Source organism: Pseudochaenichthys georgianus, chromosome 17 (assembly GCF_902827115.2).
Source record: "Pseudochaenichthys georgianus chromosome 17, fPseGeo1.2, whole genome shotgun sequence".
Classification (NCBI taxonomy): Eukaryota; Metazoa; Chordata; class Actinopteri; order Perciformes; family Channichthyidae; genus Pseudochaenichthys; species Pseudochaenichthys georgianus.
In genome coordinates, this window is record NC_047519.1 from 21,138,339 (window position 1) to 21,160,405 (window position 22,067).

The window sequence follows — 22,067 nt, forward strand, 5'->3', positions numbered from 1 at the left end:
AAAAAGTCCATCATCTGTCATCACCTTTCAAAAGTAATTGCGGACAATATATGTCTGCAATGTGGTCTCTTGTCTTCCTTGTATTATTATTATTATTATTATCCAAATCTGATCTGATCAGATAGGGATACAAAGTTTTGAACTCCTGGGCCCAGGAGTTCAAAACTTTTAATCTCAATCAGATCTGATCAGATTTTGAAATCCCATTTTTTGTGATCCAGGATCAGACAAGTCGGCCAAATTTTGTCCCTGGAGTTCAAAGCAATTCAGGATAGGATCACCCTGATCCAGATTACGACTTTTCAAGATGACTAGATCCTGAATATCAGTGCTTTAATGAGACATATATAATGTCTATTATATATTTTTATTTGAAAGGTGATGACAGATGATGGACTTTTTTTTTGTTGAAGATATTTTTACTTTAATCTAAATTACATTTGTGATTGACAATCTTTGTTGTGATACTTTTATGAGCATAAACATTTATGTCATCAACATTTGGTTGAAAACAAAATAGGCCACCACAAACGTGAACAAAAATGGAAAACATATAATGTATTTCCCATGAAGGCTAAAAATTGTGTATTATTTCAGTTAACAAACGTTGCCATCTAATTTAAATTGAAACATATTTTAAAATAAATTGTACAGTACATTTTGCTCTGGTAATCCACTGGAAATCCACCCCTCTGGTGGGATCAGGATAATCCAGTGATTTGGGATCAAACTGATCCCAATCCTGTGTTGTCGGTTTGAACTACCCGTTTTGAAGATTTGATCCAGATTAAAGCTTGGATTGGATTTCCTGATCTGATCGGATATCAAAGTGATCCTAATCCTGTTTTTTGGTTTTGAACTCCCCAAAATCCAAATCTGATCTGATCAGATAGGGATTAAAAGTGTTGAACTCCTGGGCCCAGGGCCCTGGTGAGGAATACTAATTCCTGTATGCCTTTAATGTTTGTGTGTTGACCTAAAATAAGTAAAATACAACACTGCAAAGATCCAGTGTTTTTCTCACTTATATTTCTTAATTTTGAACACCCCAAGGGTTTCTTAAACCTCTCAGAAATAAATAAAATGAAATGACCTCAGTGGAAGGCCATGTTCAGTATACGATAGTGTGCTTCAAATGTAGCAGTAAAAGCACAGATGGAATGATATCAACGTCATGGTAGCCTACTATTCTTACATTTTAGTTTTCCCAAGATGTTTTTGGACTGTTTTCCAATTTCTATGATATGGTAAACCATCATATTTCTCATGTAGTGTAGCTTGCGTGAGAGTTTCTATGTTTTTTACGACACAAATGCCAGGAAACAAAAGCAGGAAACAAGAAGAGACACAGGACACTTTTGACAGAGTCACATCATGCTTTTATGACGAAAAGGAGTTAATTTACAAGACGGACAGTATATAAAACAAACATTAAAATAAAAAAAGGACTTATATGTTGTTTGTTTATTTATAGACAAGTACATTATTGTCTCATCCTTCCCTTTGAGACCAAGCAGCCATGGGACTGAGCAAAACATGGAGGATCCCTGGAGAAAAGAAGCAGCAATTAAATCTTATATTACTATTCCTACACTATTTACAGTTCAACAGTCATTGTCCTCTGTCAGACATGGCAAAGAGGTCTACAGATTTGATGACATGATATGGCTAAAAGATCTAATATGTACAGTTTCTGTTCTTCCCATCCAAGGATCCACTCATCGCAGGGCAACATCTAAATGTTATGAATCAGTACAGTCACACGCTCTTGCAACAAGAGTCCACATTTGAGTTACAGCTTCTATTATGAGGCCGTCATATGCTTTAATGATTGATCAGTTGACACCGTTCAATGTGACACGCTGAACAACTTGTAGGCCTACTTATGTTAGCTCTGCATTTAATTGGAGCGCTCAGCACCCATTCCTAGGTTTCAGGAGTCAGTAACGACCGTGTCAACAGGGAACAAATATGCATTAGCTTAAAAACTAGGAGTGATCGATGAAAAGTGTTCTGAAATGTTTAACGAGGTCGGTGCCAAGTAAGTTGATAGAGAGAGAAAAGACAGAGTGAGACAGAAGAGAGAAAAGAGAGAGGGAAGAGAAAACGTTTTACCGTGCCAAATTGAGAAAGAGACTATATATTTTATTAGAGGGTTCCGACAAATGCAGAGCTATACGTTAGTGACAGATTCCTCTGAAGAGTGGAAGAGGTAATACAGCGTTACATCAGCTAAGACCTGGGAGGAAAAGTTGAAATCTAGCACCATCTCGTTCTTTAAAGAGGGAAATCATCTTAAAAGGTAATGAGGAAACCTAGGAATGGGTGCCAACCAGGTCTGTAAGAGCTGTGAACGCCTCTTCCTTCTCCAGAGGGATTCTGGGAGAGTGGCAAGGTTCAAGATAGATCAATGAAAGTATGCCATTAATAATCCTATCCCCATACAGCATTGATTAGTCCCACCATCCTGCTTGGAATATCAATCGTTTTATCTACAGCTTACACATCCCCTGTGTGGATAGATATGTGTAAAAGTACAATCATCCCGAGTAAACAAATGCTTATTCTGTAAGACGCACACTTCTTTAATGTGTCTCTGAATGCAGGTGCAGGTTATCATTAGCCCCTTTGCTTTGTTGTACCAGATTAAAAACACTAATGGTCCCACCTGCTCTTGCAGTAAGTCGGTTTCAACCAGTCCCATGGCCAGCAACATGGCACCCATAGCTCTCCGTACAGGTGTAGGTGAGAGTTTGGCAAGAGCAATCACTGTATACAAAAGGCATGCATAGATTAAACCTGCTAAGACCACAAGAAAGAACGCTTTTTTTTTTCTCTAGACAGGAATCGACCATTTTTCTGATTGGTCATATACAGAGCAAAATTGGTGATGTCTTATCTTTGTTTGTTACTGATCTCTGTGAAGGGGGTGAGACTGGCGGGGTCTGAAAGTACTCTTCTAATCTACAGACTGAGTGCCAGCTAACCAGGTCAGAACAATTGCTTCTGATTTCAGGTGGAGGCCTCTCCTCATAACCCAGCATACATCGCCCGCAAAGGGGGTCACACTATGGCTATAATAAAAAATATCAGTAAAGTACTGACTTTTGAATCTAACAGTCATTTGCACTCGTTAGTTTTTCACTGCATGAGACGCATAGCTGTTTTTTTTTTTCCCCACTACATACAATGACGCTGGTACATCAGCAGGATAATGGTCCCATTAGGTGCTCTTACTCACATTGACCACGTGGGGTCAGTATTTCCACATAGAAAATGGGGGAGGGGGCAGTTGCAATTGTTTGGTCAAGGTTATGATGAAGCAGTTGTGCTGTTCAAGGTGCTTTTAGACAATCCTTCAGTAATGCTCTACCACACGTCTAATTAAACCTGAATCTGTTTACGATGACTGCTCTGTAAAACCATATTTTTTGTCCAATTAAAGGAAAGTACCATTTTAATATTTCTATCTCACAAATTTGTAAAAAAGAAGAAGATGCAATTACACCATGAATTGAGCCTCCAGGCTTTAAGTGGCACACTGCTCTGAGAGGTCTGTTATGGAAATGGGACTAATAAACCAAGTAATGACCCAATCAGCCGAGCTCACTTCTTCGTCATCCCATTACTGCTCCTCTCAGCTCCGATAATTCAACTCAAGTCTAATCCAATCAAAACAGCAGCTGTAAGATCTGGAGGATGAGATGGATTTATTTAGAGCTAATATGGAGTAAGAAGTAACAGGAGAATCAAAGGAATGGAATGCAGTCTCCTCGGATAATAGTGATAGCAAAGCTAAGACTGCTCTTTCAGTTGAGAAATATAGGAATTTCTTCATTAGATTGTCAAAAATGGAATATTGGAAATATTGCATTGGAAACTGTTACATAAATAAAAAACTGAATAACTAATCTGGTAATGACAGCATGACTTTTGACGTTAGGTTATTTTAGTCTGCGTCTTTGACAAGTTCCCCGGTGAAAGGTATCCTAAAAGTGAGGTTGCTGCTGCTTTAAATGGGGGTGTCTAGACTAAAGTACACCCCAGGAAAGGGTGAGGTGGGGGAGGAAACGGGGGATTGCTCAGCCCACTTTCTCAAGTATCACGGCAGAGGAGATGAATCAAGCTCAAGCTTCACTACAAACACTGAGAGTCTGTCAACCAGAGAGAGGCGATGACTTGGCTAAGGGTCCATCAATTAAAATGTTAAATGTGTTTCTGAAGCCTGTGGTACTAGATCTAATTGAAGCTAGTTTTCAAGGACTTGTGCGGCTTGAATAGTTACAAGCACTTACTGTATTTTCAACTCTGACCAACATGAACATGTCTATTTTAGACAGTGAATGAGCTGTGTCCTTGACAACAAGTGAACCACAGTTGGCAGAAAGTGAGTGTAGGCCGAGAGTCACTGTATTAAAACAACACATACCCCCTTTCAACATTTGTAAGTGTGGCGAGATATCAGAGAAAATACATACAGTACAGTCCGTTTGGTTCATATCCGGACAAAGATCCCAGAACGGGAAAGTTCCAGAAGTGTTTTTTCACGAATGAGTAGGGCGTGAAATGAGAACCAATGGCTATTTTTCTTATTTTTAGGGAACCTGGGTCACCCCTTTCATCTTTTGCCTCCACTGATCCAATCAATGCTGCTCCGTGCTTGATGATATCATGAGGAGCAACTAATCATAACACGACAACACTGAGTCACCGACCACATGTACGTGTCTACTACCACACAACCATAATCCAGCCTAATACTGTGAACAGGGACAACGAGGGGTGGACATGTTAAGAAGAAAGGGAGGAGCACAGTAAAGGGTAGGAGTAGGAAGATAATAAAACGAAACACACCCTCATCTACGCTTACAGTTGTGATTGATGATTGTACAATAACATCATCAACGATCACTACAGACATTCTCACTGTCATCTAAACCCTATGTTCTACTAAGAAATACCGGGACATGGAAACAAAAAAGCGTTGGCTGGGGGAGAGGAAAGGTCCATGATGAAACGTCCTGTTCTCAACACTCAAATGGGCTGCGACTGTAAAATAAAAAATAAAACAGGCTGAGACAATTTGTTTCTTCTATTCTCGTTCGGAATCATGAATCTTTAACAGCTGCTGAGTTATTCATCCTGACACAGAAACTGTGGTTTCATCACCCCTCACAAGGGACAAAAATGGAGTTTCAGAATTTATTTTGCAAAAGTTTGAAGAGTTTATGGTTCTCTCTACCTGGGGCAAACTACACATTTGTCTAAATTGGTTCTACATTTGCTGTAGGTATAGTTTGGATTAGTTATTCCAGTAACTATAACAAAAGGACTCCTAAAACTGAAGGAATTTGTTCCACACACGTCAATCATTTGTTAGCAACAGCTTTTCATAAATCAGTCCCTACATTTGTGTGCAGTGTCCTTCATAAACTCTTATTCACAACCAGCTAGTTTCAAAAGAGTGATTTGAAGTAAATAGTGTCCAATGAATAGTGTATACAGAGTGTAGGATACAGTTTACATCACCAGTAAAACGGCTTTAAAATGACATCATAAAAAAGAAAAAAATGTTTGGTCCAAATTATATCAAGTTCAACTGCTGGTCCTTTGTAAATGCATGTTAAGTTCAACATACACAGACATTAGTTAATTTACATTAGGTGAGTAACATTTACGAAGTTTTAAATGATGCGTAATATCTTGTAATGCTAGCGTTATGTCTCAGCTTTGAGTATTTCAGTCACCTCTTTTACTCTTCACTGTGAGTAAGTCATATATAAGCGAGCTAGCATTAGTGTTCTGTCTGTAGTAATACATACCTTTAACTATAGGTTAGGTTATAAAGAGGCTAAGTTAAAAAGAAAACCAGAAGATGTAAAACTTAGTATTTTAACCATTTCAATTATTCCCTAGATAATCAGAAAAATAGACCATCTTGATTTTTCTTCTTTCTTTTTTTGTCGACCATCTGGTGACTCACCAATGTACCCTGTAAACTAGTCTTGGTTAGTGTACGACGCTTTAGATCCTGTCTCATTTCTTGATGTCTGCTTCCCAATATGCACTCTGAGATGCAAACAGACACAAGCACTGTCCAGTGTGTGGAGACTTCATTAGGTGTTGAGAACAGAACAGTCCCACATGGAGGACGGGGAACATTCAAATGGTAAACAGCCAAAAGGTCACGGAGAACAACAACTGAGTAAAATAAAAATGGAGGACAAAAAGAACACTTCAAATTAAGTTTTTTGTTGTTTTTTGTTTTTAAAACCACAGTACTACTCTCCACTATACGACGCACATGGCGTGGGTAGGGTTAACACGACTTCATTTACATTTTATAATCCTTGGTCTCCAGCCAGGGACCCCTCCCAAAGGAGGACCCAGTGGGGGTGTTAGGGGTGAGTAGGGGGGATGCACTGGGCTAGGGGGGCAGAGACATTCGCACACTGACCGTCTCAGAGGCAAACAGAGAGCAGACGCGTCACACTTTGCTGTGGCACTTCATCAATCTGTATGTTTATGCATGTGTAAGTAAATGCACATGATTGTGTGATTGTTCTTCCTATCAATCCAAGGACCCTTGATGAGGTTTCAGCACTCCTGTGTGTGGTGTGGTGTGATGTGTGTGTGTGTTATGGGCTTGCAGGGTGTAACTTTTTGCAAGCCCAGCGACAGCAGATGGTCTTGTTATCATCACACTAACTTGTAAAATGGTAGTAGCAATAATTATTATCATTTAACAGAATCATGCACAAGCTACCGTATAGAAAAACCACCTAAACGTACTATGGCTTTGTTTCTTCACTCAAACATTGACATTAATGTTGACTTTATGGCTCTACTTACAGTATTGCTGGAATGTAATATTTAAAAAGAGCATGTGTGTCACTCTGTAGGATAGTTATTTCACTTTTCCTGAGAAAAGGTGCTATGAAAGTGTTGCTATGTATGTTTTCGATGTGAAGACCACAACAGTGTTCCTGTGTGTCCTCTGTTTGCCTCTGAGTTTGACCTGACGCTCCGGGCTGCTCCCCCGGGCAGCGCTGGGAAGGTCAGGCGTCCACCAACGCAGCAGAGGGCGGGACAAAGGGCGGAGGCCGGCAGGTTGACCCTCTCCTGTTGATGAAAGAGCATGATCGGGGCTTGTGATTTACCCAGCTAGCCTCCTGCGGTCATCAGCTCCAGTCCCAATTGCTCTCTACCGTGTTGGTTGCTGTGGTTACAGTGGCTGCCCGCGTCCGATGGTTTTGACTTCCTAACCAAACCCTCCGGGCCGCGGGCAGCCACGGCAACCCTTGGTCAGAGCGCTCGTCCCAAACTCACACAGCTTATGTTGTTGCAAAATCTCACAAAGAAGAGAAGGCCAAGTGTTTTTGTAATTTATGTGAATGGTCCAAATCTAGAGCTTGTTAAGAATAAAGGAATCTGTCTTTATAGAAAAACATATTCAATTTAAAACAATTTGTTTTATTCTGTGAATTTACAACTTAACTTCTAATTGCATTTGAACATGCGTGATTCTTATCCAGGCACACTTTAGAAGAGCATAAATACAGGTTCTATAAATGGATGGTAGCCAGGTCTCTCTTCATCACATTTATTTTAAAATCCCTGACTGCACAAAATACAGTAAAGGGACATTTTAATTAAAGAGGAATTATTTTTCATTATCTCATAATTGTAAGAGAGAGAGAGAGAGAGAGAGAGAGAGAGAGAGAGAGAGAGAGAGAGAGAGAGAGAGAGAGAGAGAGAGAGAGAGGGCTACCGGTGTCCCACAGCTCAGTTTACATGCCAATTCACAAAACTAGCTTTAAAACAAATTGTACAGTATTATTCAGACATGATTTTCACAATAAGCTGAATAAAACCACTGACAGTGAGATCAGGGTCATTTTATTTTCATTCACAAACCAAATTGAGTAATAGCTTCAGTTTTGAAGTGGGCGCTTAATTTGTAATAGAGCCATAGACAGAAACGTATTGTGCTTTCAACCTTCTTTGCGAGTCAGTAGCTGTGTGTGTTTGCGTGTGTCAAACACGTTTTTGGGACGTGCTCATGCCTCCCCCAAGGGACCCCTGGCTGCGTTGTTTCATATCATTTTCATGTTGAACTTCCTGGTCCCTCCTGAGGAGCTACCAGTGACAGGTTCAGATTTCCGGAAGGAGTACTCCACTGTGAAGTTGTTCTTGCGTTGGCCGCGTCCCCGGCTCCACACGAACAACAGCAGGAAACAGAAGAGCACCACCCCCAGGAAGGTGATGCAGCCCATGGCCGTGGAGACCAAGATGGTCGTCAGGTCCAACGTGAACTTGAGGAAAACACGCGTGCTGTTCAGATTTGTGTCGTTGAAGAACTCGCCGCCGTACAGTGAGCGGTTGAGAAAGAAGGCTGAGGCAGCATCTAGCGGGTGGCCGCGCACTGTGAGTGTGGCAAAGTAGGTGTCATTGCCTCCGGCGTTACTGGCGATGCAGATGTATGTACCGCTGTCAGTGAGCTGGGCGTAGCGGATCTCTAAGGTGCCACTCGGGAGGACAGTAATGCGCCCTGAATTCTTAGCTGTGATCCGCCGGCGCTGTGGGGAAATCCAGATAATAGCAGGTGCAGGTTCTCCTTCAGCTCGACACAGAAAGCTCACAGGTTGGCCTTCACGAGCAACGACCTGGGGGAGTGGGAGGAAAGGAATGTACAGACCAATGAAAATACAGAAGAATAGATGGACAATAAATCTGTCAGTAAAACATGTTGTGCTTGTAGAATAAATTACAGTTACCCTAGTTATCAATACATCGGCATTTATACATTTTTGCTAGTGTATCATCTTCTTTACCTGCTGCATCTTACGGTTGCGAATCTTAGGTTTCTGGCATGTAAAGTGATCGAAGAGTGCAGAATCGGTGAAGGTGTTCAGGCTGACCCCTTGCACCTCTACCGGCCCCGCACACACCGGCACTCTGCCGTCAAAGTTGAGGGTCTTGCGTCTTTGCAGGATCCACAACAGACGGCAGTCACACATCAGGGGGTTCCCGTCCACTCTGAGGGTCTCCAGACTGTTCACAGAGTGGAAGGAGCCCTCTTCCAAAGTCTGCAGGTCGTTGGAGGAGAAGTTGAGGACCCGGATCTGTCGAAGACCTCCGAAGGCATGGAGCTCCACTGTCACCAACCCTGTGCTTACCATGATGAGGTCCTTCAGCCTCAGCAGGTCCTTGAAGGCCCAGGGCTCCAGTGTGGTGATGGGATTGTAGGACAGGTTGAGGTGGGTGAGGTGCACCTGGTTCTTGAAGGAAGCGGAGGGGACGGAGGTGATGTTGGTATTGGTGATGGAGAGCCAGCGGAGGTCCAGGCCCTGGAAACTAAAAGGGGAGATGTACTCCAGGTACTGCCAGTGATCGATGTCCAGGCCCCGCAGGTTGGACAGCTTGCGGAAGTTCTGGTCCTCCAGGGCAATGATGCTGAGGTGACGGAGGCGAAGAGTAACCAGGCTGCGCAGGTACGACAGCGTCTGGCCAGATATGGATGTCAGGTTGCAGCGCTCTATTATGAGATCTTCCAGACCCAGCAGCCCTGAGAATGCCTAGGAATCAGGAAAATAAAAGGTTAAATAACATAACATTTGTATTTATTTTACATATATGCATGATGACTAGCAGTGGGTGTTTGATTATGATGTTAAACAAAACACACTGATGCTGTCGTAAGTACTGGGAAAAGTGCTCAACATATATTTTAAGTGTATACAAAATAATATATTTCTGAAGTTTAAGCTTAATTTATTTCATGATAAACATTATCTTCATTTGTTAAAGGAATAATTCAACATCCAAATATCCCGTTCTTCATTAGTAACACAGTCATGATACAGACAAGCTGCTGGAGAGCTTACCTTGTGGGAGATATAAACCAGGTCGTTGTCTCCCACCTCCAAATGTTTCAGACTCCTCAGATCTTGGAAGGTGTAGTCCAATAAAATCACCATCTTGTTCTCGCTCAGGTCCAAGCTGGTCAGATTGCCCAGTTTGGCGAAAGCCCCCATGGGAACTAGCTTCAGCTGGTTCCCCCTCAACTTCAGCACTTTAAGACTCGGGAGGCTGGCGAAGGCATTGGGCTCTAATGTGGCGATGAGGTTCTCGCTGAGGTCCACTTCCTCAAGCCGTGGGTACGGTGCCAGGTCGCCTGCTTGCACCCAGCGGAGCCGGTTCTTGCTGAGGTCCAGGAGTTGTGTCTCTGTGGGGATGCCTTCTGGGATGTTGGTGAGCCGCCGCCGCTGACACGACACCGACCTCAGCTGAGCCGAACACTCGCACCGTGGCGGACAGGCCTGGCTACTTCCTGGAAGTGTCAAGGTTATTATGGCAACCAGAGAAGAAGCCAGGACCCATCCCCACACCCTCGGCACTAAGGCACGCACACCAGGGCCAGGGGAGCCAATCATGGCCCTGGTCCTCCGACTCCTCGCCTGTCACAGGCAGGGTCAGTGCACCATACACCTAAAAGAGAGTGGAGAAATAGAAAAAAAAATATGCGGAGATTGATTAGAGACATCATACTAGAGAAAGGGGATGTGAAGAAGATCATCTCTCTGGCTCATAAACATCCACATGGCTGTAAATGATCTGTTCCTGTTGTTTAAGTAATATTATACCAAAAGAGAATTGAGGAATACCATGACAGGGCACTAAAATACAGCTGATGACACCCCATTACAGGAGCACGGGTCTGTGTAATATATTTAAGATAATTTATTTTTGCTCATTCATTTATAGTTTCCAGTTAGGAAACTGCCACCCTGGGAGCTGTTTCTACAGCAAGGGAACTTCAGCTGAATTCATGCATGTTGCATCTCCTCGGCTCTCTTTGCAGCTCTGAGACCGTCTGCTCCATTTTGACAAACACAATGAATTTATTATCACCACGCATAAATACAGACTGAGCTACTCAGCAATCACATTCTGCCTGGAAGCCACACACGCTACTGCTATAAATCGTGAGGCAAAATGGGCGTTTGAATCACTGTGTGCTTAAGTCATATTATATGTTTGATCTACTATGTGTTGATGTATGTATGCGTAGGACTTGGCATTTTGGTGGGTATGAATTAAAAATCGTTTTGGTCCTCCTTGCGCCGAGATGAATCACTCATGCTCGAACATTGCTTCAGGCAACCTGTCATCTCTCCCACACACAGTTTTCAACTTAGAGACAGTCAAAGAGCACCTGGCATTAGATCTGAAACACAGCTCAGTGTCCATCTAGTTAGCAGTAAGTGGTACTACTTTAATACATTTATACTCTAAACTTGAGCAGAGTCTTTTGCTCTCATGCTATAAATGCTCACCAAAACCCCCAGAATTTGAACTCTTCACAGTTGTTTGTTTTCAGATGAAGTGGAAAAAGAGTGAATATGTCATCAGCACCACCAGGGAGAATAATGTGTAAATGCACTCTGATGGTGGAGACAAAAATATGTATTATATATGGGCTGGTTTGTGTTTAATAGGCAGTGATCAGAGGGCGAGTCTCCCTTTGCTACGGGCTTTGCCTCGAGTCTCTTAGTTTCTAGTAAGATGGATTTGGGAAAACAGCCTCTTGAACGGCTAATAATATCTGACTGTTTCAATGCTTTGGCATCAATAGGATCAAACAGGATGAAATGGGATTTAAAGCTACATTTAAATGATGGCAGACATAAGATCTTCGCACAACACTCATATTTTCATACATGGTCACACACACACAAACAAACTGCAGCAAAACCCCCGGAGATTGTGTCTCATCTACTAAGCCTCGGGTGGATAAGTCCCACATGTTTTTTAAAACCCTCTTTTTACAGATCTCATATCTGAAAAATCTGGTTAAAACCTGGCACAATTTTTATATTCGCCAAGAGTGACAAACCCAGGCAGATAGAGGCTGCTGACCCACTTCTCAGCAGCAACTAAGCCTTGCACTATCAACCAGCAGCAACTTACCATGACCACAACAACAGAGCGGCTAACCACAGCTTCTCAGAGGAGAAAAGCCCAGGAGAGACGCTAAAAACAAACACAGCAAGTGGACAGATGTTCCCAAATAACTAGCTATTTATTTGACCAAATCAAACAAATGAGTTCCCCTGCAAGAGAATGCCTGTAACTGACATGATATTTGCTATTCTTGCACCTTTTACTTCTTTACTCCCCAAAGGATGAATCCTCTGTCTTTGGTGAGCCCCTGATTCTGCATCATATCTCAATGTCTACTGTTTAGTTTGGCACAAAATATTATGCACATTCATGATACAAAGATGATGAATCATACTGGCTTTGGGGACAACCTGGCAATTTCTCTAGTGCAGGGATCACCTGGGGCCTATGCTACGAAGCTGGTTCAACCTAACCTGGATATGTTTGAGTTAGCCGGTTGGCCTAATCCAAAACATACGCGCTCTAAACGGTACTACGACCGTCGACGCTGGTTATCAAGTGGATCGCTCAAGCCAGCCGTGTCCTATCTAGTTAGGTGCGCGTTCACATGAAAGGGGTGGTATCTGGAGCATTCGACCAATCACAAACATGGAGAAGCGCACTGACAGCGCAGCGTCATACTTCCTGAATGAAAAGTGAACTTTAATACTAGTCAAAAATGAAGAAGTTAAACTTTAAACATCCATGACTTAAACACTTTATCCAGGATAAAAGCCTCAGAGCTGCACCTGCAAGGTGAATACAGCTGGCAAAAGAAAATGCGTGTTTGAATGCGTACATTAACAGGTTTATGATATCACTGCCCCGTCTAAAAGACGATCTGACTTCAATTGCATTTGTCTCGAGTGTTTCGTCAACTTAATGTGTTGCTTAAAATAATACTTCTGCATACAGTATGTGACACTGTGAGTGTTGCACGGCCAGATACGGCTCAGCTGACTCAGATAAGGAGATATATGATACATTATGAAGTGATATGCCGCGGACTGTAGGTTAATGTACTCTGATCCGGTTACTTATGTTGTGGCCGATATTTAAGTAAGCTTTCTTAACGCTAATGTTATAATAGTCAGATTGCTCTGAAGATGGGAGGTGATATTCTATTAATGTTCACGTTCACACGCACAGTCGGTGCGACGGCAGTTTTTCTGTATTTCCTTTCTCCTGTAATATGACTTGATCGCTTTAAACTCCGCACACTGAGCTCTGATTGGTCAGCAGGCGGTGCTTTCACTGAGTTGAGCTCTTAGCCTGCAACCTAACCTGGTCCCGACCAGGTTAGCCGCTAAGCATAAGTTACCATGGAGATCTAGCCTGCTAAAAGGAGAACCAGCTTCGGATGACCGGAAAGCCGGAGTTTCCCCTGAATTTAGCCGGCTAAGCGAAAATCCTGCTTCGTAGTATACCCCCCTGGTGAACAGCAGACACGTATTTTGCTGTTTTAATGGCTTATCAAGAGCACAAACACAACATCTTGGTGTCATTCTGGACAGCTCTCTCATCTGCACCACACATAAAAAACATCACCCGGACTGCATTCTTTGTACCGTCTTAAAACCTTTCCTTGGAATATGTTATGAATTGTAAGGTGTCCTTGGGTGCTTTGAAAGGCGCCCCTAAATAGAATGAATTATCATTATTATTTATTATTATTATTCTGAAACGATAATAACTTTTACAACTTTTTCCAGTCACTTGCCCCATGCATTCAGCAGCAGCAGGCCACTCACTTTGATTCCGTTATAAATGTCATCATTTCGACAATAAAGAAATGCTACATAAACGTTATCTTTCACATTTTATCTAACCATCTCCGTTTCTAACTTTCAATATATTTTAAAAGAGATCTCTCTCTCTCATCTGCGTGCGGGGGCGGGGCCTCACAGACACGCTGCATCTCTCTCTAGCTCACAGACATGCTGCAGCGCTGTGCAGTGTGCACACAGTTCTGCCGGTAATGAATATTACATTTTGTGAGGAAACTTTCCCACCAATAATTCCAATAAGTATTCCCAAATGTATTCACTTCAGGTTTACGAAAGTAACTGTAATCAGATTACTCGTTTTTCGAATGTAACGCCAGCTGAATACAGTTAGCCTACTTGATTTTTGTATTCTGATTACTTAACGCCGTTACATGTATTCCGTTACAACCCAACCCTGCTTCGAGGCTACTGTCCCGCAGCTCCTGCCTCTCTGTTGGACTCTGTCGCAGTGGGGCTACTGCTGTGTTGCGGAGCGCACAAAGCAGACTCTTCACTACGAAGGATCACTTCTTCTTCAAGGCAGGGAAGGTTTCGCAGTACGCAGTCTACTGACCCGCAGCTGCTGCCTCTCTGTTGGACTCCGGTACTGCACCTTAGTCACGAGAACGCAGTAACCACTCCGCCAACGCCACAGTCACCCCCGTCGTGCGGGCCGGATGAGAATGTCTGGCGGGCCGGATGTGGCCCGCGGGCCGCCAGTTGGTGGTCACTAGTGCAACCATGAGGAATTATATATACTGTATATCCTTTTATTAAGACATTAGGGAGTTAAATATCTCTTTACAGACATCCAAGGGCCTCCTGAGGATCTACATTAAGCCCCTGACCTTTCATCCAGCACTATCTTTAGGTCAATATTCTTCAGGAGTATTTTCTAAATTCCAAGGGTCAGAATTGTTTCCCACATAGGACCAACCAGGTTTATTAATGGCTGCAAAAGTATAATTGCCGTTAATTATTTGAACCATCTGCCCTCTCTTTTATTGGACAGTCAAGAGGGATGCCATTAATTTCAAGCTCATAACTCATACTGTATAATTTAATATATTTCCGAACATTTCTTGTGTGAACACATCATCCACATCTTACATATATATATAATCTCTACTCAGTTTACCGTCATACTAAATGTGAAAAATACATTATGTGATTACAAACAGTGGCTGTGTCTTATATTCGGAGTGTATGTCGTTTCTGTGTGTGTGTCAGTGCACATGTGCCCAGCTCTTAGGCAGTGTGATTGATGCAGCCTGTCTCAACCCCCCCCCCCCCCACCCCGAGAGTCATCCTACGGATCAGTGGCAGAGTCGCAGCATGAATCAGTGAGCTGACATTGTGGAGACACACAAGGTCCACACTGCTGGACTCAAGGGCAGGCAGGAATCTTTAAAACACACACACACTTCATCAAACACACAGACCCTGAGGAGTCTGGTGTGCAGCAGACAAATAAATACACACCTTTCTCTCACTCACATGGCATGGTGGTTGTTATATTGTTGCAGCAGGTGGTTTTATCTGCAGCCTGTCTCTTCATACGGTTTCAGAAGAGTTCAGAGTTGTCTTACATCTTGTTCCTGCATCTGGACATCCAACACACATGAAATCACACCATAGTCCCCAAATCTACTCCACAAAATGTAAATTAATATTTGCCAGATGTTAAGTCTCCACAAGTGGCAAATCCAAGTATCCACACAGATTTTTCTGCAACCGGACAGCTGTCCAGGGAGAAAGGCAAATAAAAAAGGCCCTAAAAATAACTAATTTTAGGGACCTGACCTAGTGAACAGTTGTTGGGGAAAAACATCCCCGTGCAATCACACATGCATTATCACATTCACAGGCACAACACTGAAGACCATAGCCAAATGTTTCAAACATAGGTGCTTTTCACACACAGGATTGTCAAGATCTGTCTGTGTTGTATTTTGTCTTGTCTTTTTCTGTCTTTTGTTTCATGTTTTATTTTGAAAGGTCTTCACCTCCTGTCTTGCCTGTTTCTGTCTGTGTTGTGTTTTGTCTGGTCTAGATCTGTTTTTGGTTTTCTGTCTGCGTTGTGTTTTGTCTTTAGAGCTGTCTGTGGTTCCCTGTCGTTAGTTTCCCTGGTGTGTCTTATTACCCGATTGTGTGCACCTGGTGTCCCTGTGTTTTCTCCTCCCTCCTCACCTGTGTCTTGTTTGTATAATTAGTCTTGTGTGTATTTAAGTTCTGGTTTTTCTGTCTGTCTTTGTCGGTTCGTCTTGTGTTTTGAGTTGGTCTTCGTTGAGTGTTCTGTGCTGTCTTTGTTTCTAGTATAGCCTTGAAATAAAGGAGATATTTTTGACACTTTAATCTGCATTTGGGTCCTGCTTCCTAGTGATGGCAAAATGAAGCTTTGAATGAAGCATCGAACCACTTGGACAATTGTGTCGGAAATAGGTTCATTTCTCGAAGCTTCAGTTACAGCGACCTCTCCTGGCGAAGTGCAAGGCTGCAGTGGGTTTAACGTATCTTTGCCTTGAAAAATATTCGATGCACACACACACTAAGACTGAATATCATGTTCTATTTGCAATTAAAGATTAATAATTGTGTGTATTGGGTTATTGAGAAGAGACTAGAGAGTGCTGGACATTTCTTTTGGCGGAGAGGGCCTTTTATCAGTCATTAAAGTATTAAAGTTGAAAAGCAATGATTAAAAGTTCATCCATACCAGGCTTTGAACCAGCTGCGCGGAGGACACGCCGCATTCGGGCCGCCGGCTGTACCCACTGGGCTATCTATTCCTTAAAATATTGAACTGTTTTTATATTACTGATAATTGTCTTTTTGTTCACAACTTCTCCACATTTCGAAGTGTTTCCCGAGCCAGAACGACCTATCTTTCTTCCTGGCTTGCTCTATAATGATACTACAATTCAAATGCAATACCAACAACAACTCAACAGCAACAACGCAAACTACGACAACAACCCACACATTGCGCATTGTTTAGAGCGGTCATAAAGTGTTGAAGCGCTCAAATTTGAAACTGTTTCAACCAGTCAGAATCTAGACGAGGCAGTGCATTGAATCGCGTGAATGGACCGCGAACCAGTCAAATGATTCATTCAGGAAATGAAGCAGTTGCTGCTTCGGACGTCATATGTCACGTGATTTGAAGCAAGCTTCGAAGCACTGCTTCTATGGAATAGGAAGTCCAGGGTTGAAGCTCCGTTCGAAGCTTCAGTGTCAAACTGCCATCACTACTGCTTCCTGCACACACCGTAACAAGGATAGCATAATTCAAACACTAAGTTGCCAGTAGAATTTCATTATCACTGGCCCCACCATTGTAACGACTGGCCCAAGAGCATTCGTCCAAAGAATCGACTAATAATGAAGAAAATGAACACATTTGTTGCAATAGTAATTTAAGCACAAACTACATTACTACTTGTACTACAACATTTGAATCATCAGTTCTTCCTCATTTTCCTCAATTGTTCATATTTGGTTTATTAACATTACATTGCATTTAGCTGCATTTATTAAAATTATTATATTGTGGTCATTGTTGAAAGAAAAAAAGGAGGGTGACATTTCTGCTATGAGTATTTTTATTTGTATAATACACTTTCTGCCTTCCTGTCATTATCAGGAGTTAGAAATGTAATGGCTATGTAATAGAGTAGAACCTTCATTATCCTAAACTGCTGGGACATTTCCCTGTAGCGAATATACCTTTATATTTTCTACTCTTCACTTACTTATCAGCATAGGTCGGCATTGATGTACAGAGCTGACAAAAGACCTTGTTTATATCATCATATTGAAGCCAACTCCATCGATCAAGCCGGTGTGGCTGAAACTTTCTCTCCCTCTACTTCTCATACATTGTCACTCTCCTTTAACTCCTCTGGTGACTTTCTTTTATTTGAGCCAGGCGCTTGGCCGGTTATCGCTGGTATTAAAAACATTTTCGCGAATGGTTAGGTGGCTCGAAAGTCTGTAGTGAAGGAGCGCGCTCCCGCGAAATAATTTAACAATACCACAGGACAATGTAATTGTATGTCTTACTATTTTTATTATTTTTTTTAAGCAATATTTTGAATGGCCCGAGCGGGCAAGTGGAAAGTACGTTATGCTGGCCCGGGGTGTCTAAATAGTGCTTCCGGGCCAGCGGGCCATTTATAATGTCTAGAACTTTCTCCAATTAAACAAAGACAAAACTGAGGTAATGGTTTTTGGAGCCAAGGCAGAACGTATAAAAGTTAGCGCTGAGCTCCAGCCTGCAATGTTCAAAACAACAGATAAAGCTAGAAATCTAGGTGTAGTCATGGACTCTGACCTGAGTTTCAACAGTCACATTAAAACAGTTACTAAATCAGCCTACTATCACCTAAAGAATATATCTAGGATTAAAAGACTAATGTCACAGCAGGATTTGGAAAAACTTCTCCATGCTTTTATCTTCAGTAGACTGGACTACTGTAATGGTGTCTTCACAGGTCTCACTAAAATATCTATTAGAAAGCTGCAGCTGATTCAGAACGCCGCTGCTCGAGTCCTCACTAACACTAAGAAAGTGGATCACATCACTCCAGTTCTGAAGTCTTTACACTGGCTTCCTGTGTGTCAAAGAATAGATTTCAAAATACTGCTGCTGGTTTATAAAGCACTGAATGGTTTAGGCCCAAAATACATTTCTGATCTTCTGCTAAACTATGAACCATCCAGATCTCTCAGGTCTTCAGGGACTGGTCAGCTTGCTGTCCCCAGAGTCAGAACTAAACATGGAGAAGCAGCGTTCAGTTATTATGCTCCAAATATCTGGAACAAGCTCCCAGAAACCTGCAGGTCCGCTGCAACTCTGACTACTTTTAAATCCAGGCTGAAGACCATCAGTATATGGAACTTCTGTGTGAACTATTCATATCTTAAACTGCACTGTAACTTTTTATTCATGTACTTTTTATTCATGTATTTTTTCTTTTAATGTTTCTTTTATTATCTTTTACTGTTTTTAAATGCCTTTGTCTGAATGTCTTTCATTTTTGTAAAGCACCTTGAATTGCCTTGTGTTGAAAGGTACTATATAAATAAACTTGCCTTGCCTTGCCTAGCCCTGAGATGCTTCCCAAATAACTTTGTATTAACATAAGGCTGTGGTCTTTGTCTGGTGTGTCTTTGTGTGGCAGTGTGTCTGACTGTAAATAGGTCATCCATGTTGACTGAGCCTTTATATTCAGTCAGCAGAGCGTAGATTTCCCCAACCCCGGTATCTCTTTTTCTTATGATTTGTCATCTAGCAGTCAGCAGGTTATTAGAGACAGCTTTTACATTTTAATGTCGCAAACCAACCTGGGTGCAAACTTGACAAGATTTCACTTGTCAGAGAAAAGCTGACAGTGTATGCTCGTCGTTGCTAAGTAGCTATAAGTCCAATATTAAATTTGTGCTTAGTCACTCCATTATAAGCCCAAGTGAACTGTGAATAGCAGCTTCTTAACACAGTCACACTGAATGGGAAAAAGAAGGAACATTTGAACACTATGAGGAAAGACAACTGTGGTTGATTTCTTAAAAGCTCATAAAGGTTTTCATTCAAGTCTGGAATTTTCTGTTTGGTCATATTAATCAACAATCAATATCAACTTGAGCAGGTTAAATGAAATAACCTTTTTTATTCTGCACATTGAAATCAAGTTAGTTTGTCCCCTGTTTTCTCCAAAAGTTTTCAGAATGCCTGCATTATAATGAAGTCAGTAAAAACAGAAAGAAAACAACAACGCCCAAACTTAGACCCTCGATGAAAACAAAGAAAATGTTTTATCACTACATAATTAGGCAGGAAAAATAGAAGCCTTTGGTAGTCGCTCACAGAGCAGGATGCCCTCATTGACGAAGCGTACAATACCTGGGGTGGGAACATCAAGATAAAATATGAATAAAAAACTAGAACAGAAAGAACAACAAAGAATCAACAGAATACAAACACACAGTCAACATTCACAAAGTATTGGTCGCTTGTTTACATCATCTACATCAAGGACAATAAACCACAGCTCCCAGTGCTTCCAAAGAAAACTGAGCATTTTTCATCAATCTGAGTTCAGTGGGCTGCAGTGTGCTATAGTTTTTTTTTTTTTGCAATGAGGGGCGATGATGACGATGGCGCTCTGTGCCATGCAATCAAACCGTAGCAGCTTCTTCTTCCAGTAAGAACTCTGAGTCACTGGGGCAGCAAGTGTGAACTAAATGACACTGACATGATGTCTACTTTGACCTTAAGCTGATAGAGCCAAAACAGGAACAAGCCTTGCCTTGACTGCTGCAGTTTCATTGGACAGGATAATCTAGTATTTAAACAATCATTTATAGAACAATCTCCTGAACTCTCAACTCTGGCTCTCAACCAACTCTAAAGTATATCTACTTGTTCACAGCAATATTAGACGCTCAGAGAAACTGCTTGTGGAAGTGAGTTAGTATAAAGTGCGACAAACGGCATGTAGGAGTATGGGTTGGATGGATGGGTCAAACAAAAGCATGACTTTCACCCACATACGCAACATAACTTACATAACAAACGTATTCTAACCTAAAACAGGATGTTTTCTTTGACCCAACTTAGTAGTTCATTGAACTTACAACGTTAAACATGGGTTTAAAACTGCGACCGTAGTGAAGAGTCGTGGTTTGACAGGCAGGGCTTCCCAGTCTGTTGAAAAAGTGATGCCAAGAGGTCCTAACCAATCATCTGAGAACGGGTTGGTGTACACTGAGTAGACGGGCTGCTGAGCGGAGGATGCTAGGTTACATATCCACAATGTCAGTCCCAATCCTCTCATTCACTCCTGAGAACATGAGTCTGCCACAAGAGGCTTACCACACACACACACACACACACACACACACACACACACACACACACACACACACACACACACACACACACACACACACACACACACACACACACACACACACACACACACACACACACACACACACACACACACACACACACACACACACACACACACACACACACACACACACACACACACACACACACACACACACACACACACACACACACACACACACACACACACCTTTAGGGAAGCATCACCCCTCTGCAGCTGACTGTATCCTCGTACAGGGGATGATGTTTCACAAAACCAGAGATGCTTTCTGACTCATCCTACTGTACTGTTTCCCCTCCAACCAGGTGGTCCCAAAATACTTCACAGGTCTGTGATTTCTCTGAGCTGATGTTAGCATGTCTGCATTTTTCTTGAGAAGCACAGAAAAGTGACAAGCCACCAATGCCGAGAGTTAGTTAGTGAGAAGGAGCACTTGCTGAGGAAGCCAAAGTCCAGATCCATCCAACTTCAAAGTCAGCCAAAAACTGCACTGAAACTGAACATTAGCAGAGGATCACAGTGCATCAACAACAACGCCTGACAGCCACAGAGGAACAACAACACAAACAAAAGCTAAAACAAGCTTAGATAAAACCCCAGAAGACAAAAAATAAAAGTCTATGTGCTGCTTGTTCATTAAGGGGAAAGAGTCTCTCCCAGTCCTCAAATAACTTCTGCAAAAACCTCACACACTCCCAGAACTATTTACTTTCCTCTTGCTAAAAGTAAAATGTTTCCACCAGGGTGTCTTCAATGTTTTCTGTACAAAGATAAAAAAAACTTGCAAGACCTTTTTTTCTTATATCTCCAAAAATAAAGACTAATACCATGACTGGGACAAAACAAATTGACCATCTACACTTATGTATAAACCGTACACACAATGCATGCAGCACACAATTCTGGAAAACAGAGGTGATTACGTCTCCACTATGAAACGGGTCTTAGAAACCGCGTGTTGCTGAGACAGAAATACCTTTCCATAACTGCCGTGTTCTTTCATTTGATTTTTAAACAAACAACACGTTCATGCAGCACAGCGGCACCTGTGTTGGAATCACGTGCCATAGTCGTGTCCCGCTTCATCTCTGAATCATCATCACCTTTATTCCAGAGCTAAATGTCACTGGTGAAAAAATGTATTTACCACAACACACACTATACATGTTGATTGCATTCAGACAGAAGCCGTCTGTGTGGGCTAAAGGTAGACAACACTAAGTTGAATATAAGGGAGATGAGCCCAAAAGGTTGATTTCCTGTGTGTGTGTGTGTGTGTGTGTGTGTCACATATTTCATTTTGAACTTTACCAACACCTAGACCTCAGTGAGGGGTGGCTGGCACAGCAGGGAGTCTGAATGGTAAATCAGACTAGATCAGATTTCTGATCCCTTTGGTGCGTATCAGTTTCACTTCAGGAGCAAACATACTCAAAGTGAT

At 42.1% G+C, this 22,067-nt stretch overlaps 1 protein-coding gene across 2 annotated transcripts in view; it reads right to left on the reverse strand.

The window, feature by feature from the left end:
• Positions 1–1,382: 1,382 nt before the first annotated feature.
• The window catches only part of LOC117462714 (leucine-rich repeat and immunoglobulin-like domain-containing nogo receptor-interacting protein 3), a 40,046-nt gene continuing 19,361 nt past the window's right edge, over positions 1,383–22,067 (reverse strand). For both annotated transcript variants that reach the window (XM_034105005.2, XM_071206336.1), the window contains exons 2-4: positions 9,888–10,491; positions 8,835–9,578; positions 1,383–8,666 (exon numbers count right to left, since the gene is read on the reverse strand). In XM_034105005.2, coding sequence (XP_033960896.1) covers positions 8,097–8,666; positions 8,835–9,578; positions 9,888–10,436 — 1,863 coding nt within the window. In that variant the 5' untranslated portion in view covers positions 10,437–10,491 and the 3' untranslated portion in view covers positions 1,383–8,096. The remainder of the gene's footprint in view (positions 8,667–8,834; positions 9,579–9,887; positions 10,492–22,067) is intronic.